At 40.1% G+C, this 12,338-nt stretch overlaps 1 protein-coding gene across 2 annotated transcripts in view; it reads left to right on the forward strand.

The window, feature by feature from the left end:
- Nucleotides 1–2,636: 2,636 nt before the first annotated feature.
- TSPAN8 (tetraspanin 8) overlaps nt 2,637–12,338 on the forward strand; it is a 31,363-nt gene continuing 21,661 nt past the window's right edge. Inside the window, exon 1 of one of the 2 annotated variants that reach the window (XM_035002131.1) lies at nt 2,637–3,064. In XM_035002131.1, the coding sequence (XP_034858022.1) occupies nt 3,005–3,064 (60 nt within the window). In that variant the 5' untranslated portion in view covers nt 2,637–3,004. The remainder of the gene's footprint in view (nt 3,065–12,338) is intronic. The other variant, XM_035002130.1, reaches the window with a different exon arrangement.

Below are 12,338 nucleotides of genomic sequence, written 5' to 3' on the forward strand. Positions count from 1 at the left end.
AGCTCTTTTTTTCAGTTGTCATTTCTTGTGATATCCTACCCTCCATTGCCTCTCATTCCTGGTCTGGCATTTCTCTGGGTCTAAGATATATTACTGACACTCTCCAGCCCCTCCCTACCTCTGCCCCGCCTCCCGCCACTGTTAAATACCTGACATAGAACAACTTCTCAAGATCTAAGGTGGTAACTGACTCATCTTATAATCATATTACATAACTCAAGACATAGTTGGTGCAAGTAGACAGAATACTGATCTGATCATCATGAGACCTCCTGTCTAGAGCTAAAGAGTTCTGCCATTAGCCAGTTTTGTGGACTTGGGCTACTCAATCTCTTTGGGCTTCACTTTTTTTTTTTTTATGTGTAAAATGTGGATGTTTGTCTAGATCAGCCTTTCTTTAAGTAAGTGCTGTAACACTGGTTCAAGGATATGTCTTTCAGAAATACTTTCTGGGGTCACATTCATTTGGGAATTGCTATGTATTTAGAATAGAATATCAGCGGTTTAGGATTCTGACAAATCCTGAAATAAAGAAACTATTTTTCCTTATTTGGTAATTGATCTTTTGAGAGGGGCGAAGGGTAACATGTTGGTAGTTCCCTAGAACTCTGACACGGCACAGAGTCATAAAATCCCAGGATGTATTCTGGTCCTGTGAATCAATCTCATGCATATGGAGCCTAGGAGTAGAGGCTGCCCAGGGAGAGAGGAATGGGAGAAAGTTCTGGGAGGTGGGTAGAGGCTTGCCTACGCTGTGCTATCAGTGTCATTCTAAGAAGTCTGGAACGTATCCTGTAGGTGATAGGAAACCATCCTTAGATTGGTTTTTTAATCAGGGGAATTACATAGTTGATAAGTATTTGTGAAGAGAATTATGGAACGAAAAAGAAAATCCTGGAGTGTTAAGGCAGATGGAGGGGGAAGAGACTGGCAGGGAAACTAATTAAGATTCTGGTGGAATGAGAGATGATAACAGGTTGGATAATGACAGTAGTTAAACGAGAGATGGAGGAACCAGATTTGAAGGAAATTTAGGAGCTCAGCGGATGTGAGAAGTGACTGGATACCGGGCAGGAAAGAAAGAGGAATACAAAGGGACTCCACATTATTAGCTTGGGTAAATTTTGTGTGATTATAAAATTTACTGGGATGGGAATTCAGAGGAGTGAACTGTTTCATATTGATTTCGAATTGGACTGTGAAATCTTCTATGAAGAGGAATTTTTCTATAAAACCCATCCGTTGATTTTTGTGTTTCAGGGTTCCTTAACGATTTAACTAAATACCATATTTAAAAAAAAAAAAATGTATTCTAAACTGAAATTTGGTAAGTACTCGATCCATTCTTGTCCACAAAACAGCATTTTTATCTATATATTTCTTTTGATTTTTACCTCTAACTGATAATCATTTCTAGGACTTCAAATCCATTTGGTTTTTCACTCAATCAAAACCACTTTATTCTTTCAGCTTTGGATAATCCTATCCACATTAATATCTCAGTAGAAATTTGTGAGATTATTTCCATTTTCTAGAGGAAACACCATAGAACACCAACAATTTTCATTATTTAAATATTAAGCCATTATTTTTGCACTAAACCTAAATTTGGCCTTCACACTAAATATGATTGATGCCAATACAATAAAAATACAAAAATAAAAATACGTTTATAGTCAGAGAGTGGGATTGTTTCAAGAGCACCTTTGTATGTCAGTGAAAAGTAGAAAAATATTCTTTTAACTGACTCAGTTTCTTAGAGGTCCACGCTTGCTTATTGTATAGAACTTAACAAAGATTTTAAAGAATTATTTTCCCCAACCACATTTTGAAGTATAGGGTTCTTTTCTTTAGGGAGAAAAGAACTCTCTTTTAGACACAGGATGTAGAAACTAGCATAACCCCAATTGTTTATACAAAAGCAGTCCACACCTCCCTGATTAGGTCAGAGAATTTTGCCTTTTACCGGCCACGGCTGCCTTCTATTAGCACTAGAAACAAATTGTACAATCTATGGTCACTGAACTATGACCACCTTCTCATTTTGAATTTTTTGTCTAAGAGGACCAGGAATCCAGAAACTGAATTGGTGGAGAGGAGCTGTTGCTGGATGTAACTTATCGGGGGAAGGGAAGGTCCGTGCCCGCCTTAACAATAAATGAGCTATCAACATGGCTACACATTATAAAATGAACACAGTGAGGCCGTCAGAGAGTGGCTCCTGAGAATTTTATGTTTTTCCCCTTTACACTGTAAAGAAAAAGATAAACGCTGAATGGTCTTGTAATAGGCAGGGCAGCCTCTCACTCCTCACTTCCCCTATCTATGCTGCATTCATAGCAGCTTCGTGGACTTATTTTGAAATAAATTTAGAAGCTTTGGAAGGCAGGTCCATGTCATGGTGGTTCCCACTACTCTGGGGTTCAGGATGAAAGGTGCCAGGGAGTAAGCCTTCAGATTTTACACATTTCTAAACGCATTTTATTGCCCCTGGGAGAAATTTTGCATTGTTGAGAAAATGCAATGCAAAATGAGTTGAGACACAATGTCCCTTTATCTCAGAGCAAAACAGTCTTGCTTTCCTGTAGTGGAAATGGAGGGCAGGGAAGTCAAGTTGTGGTTTCTGAAATCCAACAACCCAGTATCGCTGTGCCACTCTCTCTCCGATCCAGCGCCACTCCTTAACTTGATATCTGTTTACTTTAGAGGAGGCAGTTTTTAAGAAAGGATCATAAATATCCTGGCCCAGTGCCCCAGGAGCCATGACAAGCAAAAGAACATACTCGCCTAGTGATAGCCCTTGTGATATTTAAATGTGTGGTTAATTTTTTATCCACTTTAATAACTGGATTATTCCCCTCTACCCCTCCTTTGCTTTCAATTTCTGCTCCGAAGCCTTGGGCACAGAAATCTCTGCAGGCAAATTACTCCAGAGAATATTGCAGGACAGTCCTACAAGGAACAGTTCCATTCACGGCATTTGGATTCCTGATCTTTTTCTGACATGGCAGGTGTGAGTGGCTGTATAAAATATTCTATGTTTATCTTCAACTTCTTGTTCTGGGTAAGTGTTTTGTTTTTTTTCTAATTATCAATTTTAGGCAAGAAAGGGGACCTTGATACAAATACCATAAACGAGAACAGACTCTGCACTAGAGAAATAGGAGGAGGAGGAAAATGTATTTTCCATTTACTTGTTTGGATTTGTTTGTTCTTTCTTCGGTTATGTCAGTAATTGAAAATGAGCCAATGACTCAAGAAAGTGGACTTCAGGATCTGTGAGGATAAACATTTCATAAATGTTTTGATATTGTTGCAAAACAATCACAGAGGAAAAAAAAATACCCCTTAATTAAAGGACAACTATTCTTAGTTGTATATCATGCAGGCCTCCCTAGTTTAAGGACCTTGTGGGAAAAATTTGGTCTGATTCCACCGGAGCCCAGCCCCTGAATCCTAATCTTTACATCTGGGTCTGAAACAGGTGAATGGTGGGGTGTCAGATGAGAAAGATGAGGAAAGGATCATTTTCAGAGACCCAAAGAAGAAACAGTGGGTCATAAAAAACTTGAGAGGGAACAATACAATTATTTAATCATGGAAAAATGAAACTTAGTAAACTAGGTTTAAAAAGTTACTTATTTTGATGTGTCATCACCCCACCTCTTAATCAACAGGGTTGGTATTTTAGCAGGTCGTATGGGTTTTTTTGAAAAGCCTATTGACATAAGACAGTAAATAAATTGATAAGTAGCATTAAATATTAGAAAATGGAAAAATAAGATATGGAAGGCAAAAGGTAAAAGGCAGGCTGGGATGTTGGACAATTGACATTATTTTCAGTAATATAGGGTGCAATTAAAGATTGTTCAGAAGTAAATCAGTAGAAATAGCCCAAAGTCCTTAAATGAAAAAATCATTTTGTATCCTGGATTTAAAAAATGGCTCCTGGGGGCGCCTGGGTGGCTCAGTCGTGGTCCCAGGGTCCTGGGATTGAGCCCCACATCGGGCTCCCTGCTCGGTGGGAAGCCTGCTTCTCCCTCTCCCACTCCCCCTGCTTGTGTTCCTGCTCTCGGCTGTGGGCTGTGTCTCTCTCTGTCAAATAAATAAATAAATAAATAAATAAATAAATAAAATCTTAAAAAAAAAAAAAAGAAATGGCTTTTGCAGAATGGGCAGGAGAGAGTTCTGGTTTTGTTTTTTACCTGGTTACCTTAACGAGGCAGCTGGTATCTCTATGTTGGTAAACTTCTGTCCTGTTAAAACAAGGATGTACCTAATTAAGTTTAACTATAGGAATACAGTCTTGTTGTACAGAATGACTTTCCATTCAATGTCAGCAGCCCTAATGAGTACAGATGAAATATTGGTGAAGTAAATGGGTATGTAAATAAATAAAATAAAATAAAGAAGATCTGTCCCTTTACTTCCTCTTTTCCCTAGAAAAACAGGCTGCTTTTGCAAATATTAAGTATAGGTCATGAATATATGCCAGTTTTTTAAAGTTAGTCCTGATAAATTTCTTCGCTTGAAATATTTAAAATTGGGGGCGCCTGGGTGGCTCAGTCATTAGGTGTCTGCCTTTGGCCTGGGTCATGATCCCAGGGTCCTGGGATGGAGCCCCACATCGGGCTCCCGGCTCAGCGGGAAGCCTGCTTCTCCCTTTCCCACTCCCCCTGCTTGTGTTCCCTCTCTTGCTGTCTCTCTGTCAAATAAATAAATAAAAATATTTTAAAAAATATTTAAAATTCGTTAAACCTTGAGAGTAGAATATAAACAAAGGAATGCCTATGTACTTTGATTGATTTTGTTTGTAGCTTTTTGTTATGGAGAATTTTGAACATTCACAGAATAGAAAAGGGTGATCAACCCCATCATTGAGCCCCAACAGTGAGGATATCAAGGCAATTCTGTGTGCATGCTCTCATTCACTTTCTCCACCCTATATCAATTTGAAGCAAACCCCAGATACATCATTTCATCTGTAAATATTTTAGTATATGTCTCTAAAAGAGAAGTAATTCTTTTTTAAAAATATAACCATAATGTCATTATCACACTAAAAACTTAATAAGACTTCCTGAATTGATTATCAAATATCCACCTAGGGATATTTCAGAATCTAAATAAGGTTCACGCCTTGCTATTGGTTGATATATCCTGTATGTCAATTTTCATCTTTAGGTTCTCCTTCCATCCTCATCTCTTTTTTCCCCCCTTGAAATTTTATGTATTGATGTATGTTGTCAGTCTTACCACATTTCCCACAGTCTGGTGTTTGCTATTTGCACACTTGTGGTATAGTTTATCATGTTCCCCTGTCCTCCGTATTATCTCTAATCTAGTGATCACATTTGTCAGCTTGAAGAGATTCAGATTGTTTTTTGGGGGGGAGCACAACTACTTTAGAAGTGATATTGAGTTCTTTCATCAGGAGGCGCATACTGTCTGACCGTGTCACTTTTTGTGATGTTAGTTGCCACTCAAGAACCTAAGAAACAGTCCATTAAGAGTTCCAAATTGGTGATATTCTATTTCCATCACCTTTTGTTCATGTATGAGCTGGAATACTTTAAATAAAGAGAAACCCAGCATTTATTGATTGGTTACCAGTAGTACCCAGTTTTTATTAAAAAAAAAAAAAAGGCAGCATAAATGCTTCTTACTTTTTACTTAACTGATTTCAAAATGATGAGTTAATTTTCTGGTATCATGCAACAGTAATAAGCAAGCATTTCTTATCCTTTTCTTTGTTGATATGCAATTTATTTTATCTTTGGCCATTGGGGAGCATCTTCAAGTTGGCTCCTGAGTCCTTTTGACATGATCTTAATAGCATAACTTCTTCCCCATTGGTATGACAAGATGTTCCAGGCTTATTTCCCTAGTTCCTGTTGTATAAAAACAGCATACAAAGTGCATTCACAAAGATTGTGAATACATTAGAAGTCGGTGTTTCATTAAGGAGCTACCCAGGAATTTGAAATCTGAATTTGAGGCTGAAATGACAAAGAGAGATTAGGCAAGGGGCATGTTATAGGTTCAGGATTATATATTTAAGATTAGAGATCTGTACCGTGCTGTACCCAGATATTGTCACTGCTTTCCCCGGATTCTCTGATTATTTTATGGTCCCCATTATCTCTTTGTTTTTCTGATAATGAAGACAAAGTCTTTCTGATGCATTAGATTTCAGTTAGATATTTCTAACTTCCCTGAGTTTTGTAAAAGGCCTTGTTCTTCCCATCCGCATATCAGTGTGACCTACAATCTCTATATGACACATCTCGAAATGGAGTCTTTGAATAAGAGCAATGGCGGTAAAGAACAGTGATGACTTCTCAGCCAACAGGTGACATCAATAGTTTTATTCAAAATTTAGACAGCAGGAGTCCCTGAGGTTAGGGAACCACTGCTATTTCTACTCTCTCCTCTATCCCAACCCAGAGTTCTCCATTGGAATTTTATGATCCTTCATAGGAAATTAGCAATTTGTCACATTCCTAAAGTTTACTTAAGCAACGAGTTTAACAGTCCCACTGTTGTGGTTTTCTTATAGATATCCATGGCCTTATGTGTTCAAATACATTCTTTCTGGTGTAACTTGCAAAACTAAGCCTTTGCAAAGTTGGGCCAGATGTTGAAATATCTCTGAGATATGCATATGGTCATGTAAGCTAAACATACCAGTTTCTTTTGGGAGAGAACTTGAGATGTGTCACATAAATATGCGGCAATTTCCATTTGTCAGAATTAGCAATTGAAGAAAAACATGTGAAAGTGGAAATCGTTCTTAATCACCGAGGCTAGCGTTTGATGTGAGTCACAGTGAAATTGGAGGTTTCATACAGATGAAATATTGGTGAAGTAAATGAGTATGTAAATAAATAAAATTCCAGGTATAAAATCTATTCTCCAAGTCTTGTGTCAGAACAGATGAGCCGCCCGTTTCCTGATGCTCCTCTCAGATAGATTAGGCTGGGGAGTATTGCAGATGCTGGGGTATGGCTGTTGTTCTGGGTAAGCACTGGACACAGAGCCTTCGGCTGGCCCAGGGATGCAGTGGAACCGCCCGGAGAGGCGAAGAGCTAGCTACCGAGAGGCCAGCCCCGTGGAAAGGAAGGAAAGCAGAGGGAGGTCACATGACCGATCCCAAATGCGGTAAGGCGAGAAGAAGGAGCCAGGTTGTAAAAGCCGAATGTATCAGCAATGCAGGATGCCCGTGCCTGAAGCCCTCTGAAGAGAGCAGAAGGAAGTCAGAACTGGGAGAGAGTCCAGGAATCAGAATTTTGATGTTCCTCCTTGTATTTTATGCCGTGCCTGGGTCGCCTGGGTCGCCTGGGTGGCTGGGCCAAGAGCAATGAAGAGAGTCAAGGCAGACATAACTGAGATTGGGGAAGCTGAAAAAAAAATCAGGCCCAATGATACTTCATCGTGTCGGTTGATGAAATCTCCCAGGACAGAGACCTGACTATGACTGTAACGTGTGAACTTGGTAAATACAGTGGTTTCCCCTCACTCTGCAGTCCGTGTGGAACTGTAACCATGACAAAAGGCATCTAAGCCCAGGGGTTGAGAGTTCAGGCTGAACCTCCACTCCTTCCTCACTAGCTGTGTGACCTTGGGGAAATGTGTTGATCTCTCTGTGCTTTAGAGTTCCTCATCTATAAAATTGGGGTAGTAGCAATATCTACTTCACAGAGTTGTTGGGAAGGTTAAATGAATTAAGGCATAGAAAAGAATTCAGAATAATTTTAAAGAAATGTTTAAGAAACAGACATTTCCACCAACATTGTATGACATTTTTATGAGACAAAAATATGAAACTACAGTGCATAGTGAGAAATCAGTTCCAATGTTGAATTCTGAAATAGAGGAGGAAATAAGATGGCAAGAAATATGATGGAGGCAGAAATTCTTCTAGCACAGATGAGGGGAATGGAAAGAAGGAAAGCGTATTTTGTAAGCAGACTTGAGATCCAAATCCTGACTTCACTCCATATTGCTCTGTGGCCGGAAACATGTTCCTTGACTTTTCTGTGCCCCAGTCTCTGCATTTGTGAAATGAGGATGATAATTTTATCCAGCAGAGTTAATTATGAAGATGAAATAAAATACTTTCTGAGAGCCTATAACCAAGGACTCACATGCAATAATAGTTCAGTTAATGCAATTTCCCCCAATTCCAACCATCATATTGCTTTTTAGTTTAAAAGTATTACAGTCCGGGGCGCCTGGGTGGCTCAGTTGGTTAAGCGACTGCCTTCGGCTCAGGTCATGATCCTGGAGTCCCTGGATCGAGTCCCGCACCGGGCTCCCTGCTCGGCAGGGAGTCTGCTTCGTCCTCTGACCCTATCCCCTCTCATGTGTTCTCTCTCTCTCATTCTCTCTCTCTCAAATAAATAAATAAAATCTTAAAAAAAAAAAAGTATTAGAGTCCGGGGTGGTAATATTTTATACGTAATTGGCTTTAAAAACTGAAATATAATTTTAGCCCTACTCCGGCCCTCCTCTGGCCTCATGGGTCAAGGAATCTGTGGGGCTAGAGAACTGTGTTCACCCTGAGCCTGGCCTCCACGCTGTGGGACTTGAGACCCCCAATTTCCCTGCCCAAATGGCTCCAAACCTGTTTCCAGGGTCTGCCCAGACCCTTCTCCATGGTATGATCAAGGGGGCACTGTCTGCCGGAATGGGAGCAGGTTGGACCAGGGCTGGCTTGCAGGCTGACGGATCCACAGCCATTCCTGTTTTATCCCTCGGAGTTCAGGACAGAGCCTGGAGTGAGGGCCAGTGGGCAGGCTGGCTCTCCCCAGGCCACCCCCTGCTGATAGCAGACTCCAGACTGGGAGGAGTCAGAGAATTCAAAAGCAAATCTTGTCCTCCAGGTCATTAAGTGGGCACATTTGTCAAGGTCGGATGATAGGAAACATTTTCTATATGTTTATTACCATGAATGATAACTTCTCAATATAGAGACCTGTAGTCTGTGGACTGTTTGTTCTTTGTGTCCTTGCCCCAGGCCCTGCAAATGTATGTACAGGTCTGCAGGTTGTACTTTTGACTCAAAGTGATAAAAACATTCCTGAATTTGCATCATTTTTTTTTTTAATTTGAGAGAGCGAGAGGGCACGAGTGGGGGAAGGGGCAGAGGGAGAAGGAGAAGCAGACTTCCCACTGAACAGGGAGCTGGACATGGGGCTCCATCCCAGGACCTTGAGATCATGACCTGAGCCGAAGGCAGATGCTGAATCGACTGAGTCACCCAGGCGCCCCCTGAATTTGCATCCATTTTATGATTCAGAAGCATTAGGATGCTAATCAAATGCTGAACATCCAACTCTCTTTCCCTAATTTGAAGTTATGTACATTTTAGTGATTTTATACTTTAGTGCAGCAAAGATAACCTGAAGCACATTTACCCAGACCCTATTTATGTCAGAAAGAAATGTGGTTGATTTCTTTCTCCTAAATTTAGAGCTACTTAAAATTAGAATTTGCAGCAGTTGTACTGGGTGTTTGGCTTACTTACTGGGTTCAGAAGAGACACATGAAGGCAACTATAGAGACACTTTGCTGTATGCTTACCACTCACTGATACAGCAAGTAATCAGTCATTTGGGGTTGAAAAACCATGAGGGCAGAGCCTGCTGAGAATTGAAGTTTTTAATTAACTCCACTGGTGTAGAGCATCAGAAAAGCAGATAGTGTGTGAGTGCTAGGAGGCCAGGTCAGCAAATCAGCTGCATTAGGCCATACCTGTAGAGAGAAGGCCCAGCAAGCTTTCCTCCAACAGGTCTGAGAATCACCGTCACGTCATTGAGTGAGGCAAAGTGCAGACCCTACTCTCCATGAATACATCAGAATGGGTCTCATCTTATTCAAGGACGAATAAGAGAAAATCCAGCCTAAGTCCTAATAAAGACTGCTGAACAGTGACAGGGAATGTCGCTCTGAAACCTCAGAGGACAAGCACACATCCCTGAAAGAAACATTCCAACATCATGGAGCAAGGATCTGGGAATTGGCATCCGCAGTGCAATGGCAGAAAACAACTCCCTACGAAACAGAGGATGGAGGCCGGGAGAGAAGAAAAAGCTAACTGGAAAAGCACAGAATGGGATGAAAAGAAAAATGGGTAAACTAAAGAAGTACCTCATATAAACCAGAAACCAAATGATAGAGTTAAAATCCACTCCAGAAACATTAAATGGAGACCGTGAGATAGAATCCCAAATTGAGAAAACCTCCCAGAGGAAGATCAAAAAGAGATAAGTGAGGTGGAAGAAGGTAGAGCAGAGAATGGAAAACCAGAACAATTTGTATTCCTGAAGGAGAAGACACAATAAATGGAAAAAAAAAAAAAGATAATTTAGTATAAAAAACAATTCTCACAGGCAACAATGGCGTGCTCTGCTTCATCTTACCACAATGCCATGGAACTAGACTTTCAAATAAATATTTATTAAAAAAAGAAACTTGAAAATCAACAACAGTAGTACGGTCCTAAATTGTTAGGGCTCTTGGAATCCTTCCTTCCTGCATTCATGGCCAGAGGTGTGGTGGGGTTACCATAAAAACAAATCTTGGAGTTATCCAGGTTATGCATTTGGATATTTTCTTACTCTTTTATTTTTTATTATTTATTTTTTTTAAGATTTTATTTATTTATTTGACAGAGAGACACAGCGAGAGAGGGAACACAAGCAGGGGGAGCGGGAGAGGGAGAAGCAGGCTCTCCACGGAGCAGGGAGCCCGATGCGGGGCTCGATCCCAAGACCCTGGGACCATGACCTGAGCAGAAGGCAGATGCTTAACGACTGAGCCACCCAGGCGCCCCTTATTCTTTTACAACCTTTCAGGAGCAGTACAGGAAACTTTCCCTTAAGTTTATCCAAAAAGTGTCCATTCTGGGCCAATAATGATAGAGCTCACGATCCACACTTCCCCCTAGCAGAGTGCTACGCACTTTCTTCCATTTTCAACACCCTTCAAATACACCGTGATAAAATCAAAGGATAGATTTGAGAGGGAGGGAGTAGGGATGATTGGCGGACACCATATCCAAGAAGAGGACAAATCAGCTGGTTCTATACCTTTTATCTTTGCTCTAGATGGTGCTTCCCTTTTTCTTCCTGACACTTTATAGTTGTCAACTTGTGCCCTGTCTTAGACTGCTTGGGCTGCCCTAACGAAATACCCTGGGTTTGGTGGGTTAAACAACAGAAATTTATTTTCTCCTAGTTCTGGAGGCTGGAAGTCCAAGATCAAGGCACCAGTCAATTTGGTTTCTGGTGAGAGCTCTCTTCCTGGCTTGCAGATGGTTGTCTTCTTGCTGTGTCCTCACATGGTTTTTGTTCCATGCATTGTGCAGAGAGAGAGAGATCTCTTCCTCTGTTATAAGGTCATCAATCATATTGGATTAGGACCCCACCCTGATGACCTCATTTAATCTTAATTACCTCCTAAAAGCCCAAACTCAAAATACAAACTGCAAGGTGGGGCTTTGACTTGTAAATTTAGTGGGGATATAATTCAGTCCATAGCATGCTCATAAGCAAACATCAAAATTATTGCCTAATTTCTTAGAATGTTGGCTCAGACCAACTGCATCCTAATTCCATAAAAAGAAAGATATAGGAGCTGACTGATAACCACAATGACTGCCTTCAAGGAGGAACCGGAAGGTAGGCCTTGGGGACAGTAGGCCAGGTCAGTTCTGCAGTGTCCACTGTCTGCTGAGTTGGTGGCCCAAAGTATCAACTCATTTCCTTTTGCAACCTGGTCAACAGAAAGTAGGACAGAGCTAGATACTTATATCTTAATTTATACTCTCAATTATTTAAACAGTATAAGAAGGCTGGGCGACAAGGACCTAAAGCCAAACTGGAAAAGGGCTCTGAGAACCATTATGATAGCCAATCTGGTAACAATTGGGATAAAATAGGTTAATATCAATCATGACTCTAGAATTATTATTCTTGATAGAAAATCCATTTACTTTTAAAGTTAGTGTAACATTTAATAATTTTATATTATTAAGACTGATTTTTATACTAAATTCTTCATTAAGATGAGAATGGCATATTCTAAACATGCATTTCTTTTGTTTTTAAGATGAAGTTGGAAGAAAAGATAGATAGGGATTGAAATGAGAGTTTATCCAACTTGAAAATTTCTAAGAAAATTTAACGAATTGTAAAGATTGAAATTGGGCAAAATATTCTTGACTTCTAAAATAATTGGATATTCTTTCTTTTTTTCTCTCTTTCTTTCTTCTTTCTCTCTTTCTTTCTTTCTTTCTTTCTTTCTTTCTTTCTTTCTTTCTTTCTTTCTTTCTT

Source organism: Mirounga leonina, unplaced genomic scaffold, assembly GCF_011800145.1.
Source record: "Mirounga leonina isolate KUSES-001 unplaced genomic scaffold, KU_Mleo_1.0 Mir_126, whole genome shotgun sequence".
Taxonomy (NCBI): domain Eukaryota; kingdom Metazoa; phylum Chordata; class Mammalia; order Carnivora; family Phocidae; genus Mirounga; species Mirounga leonina.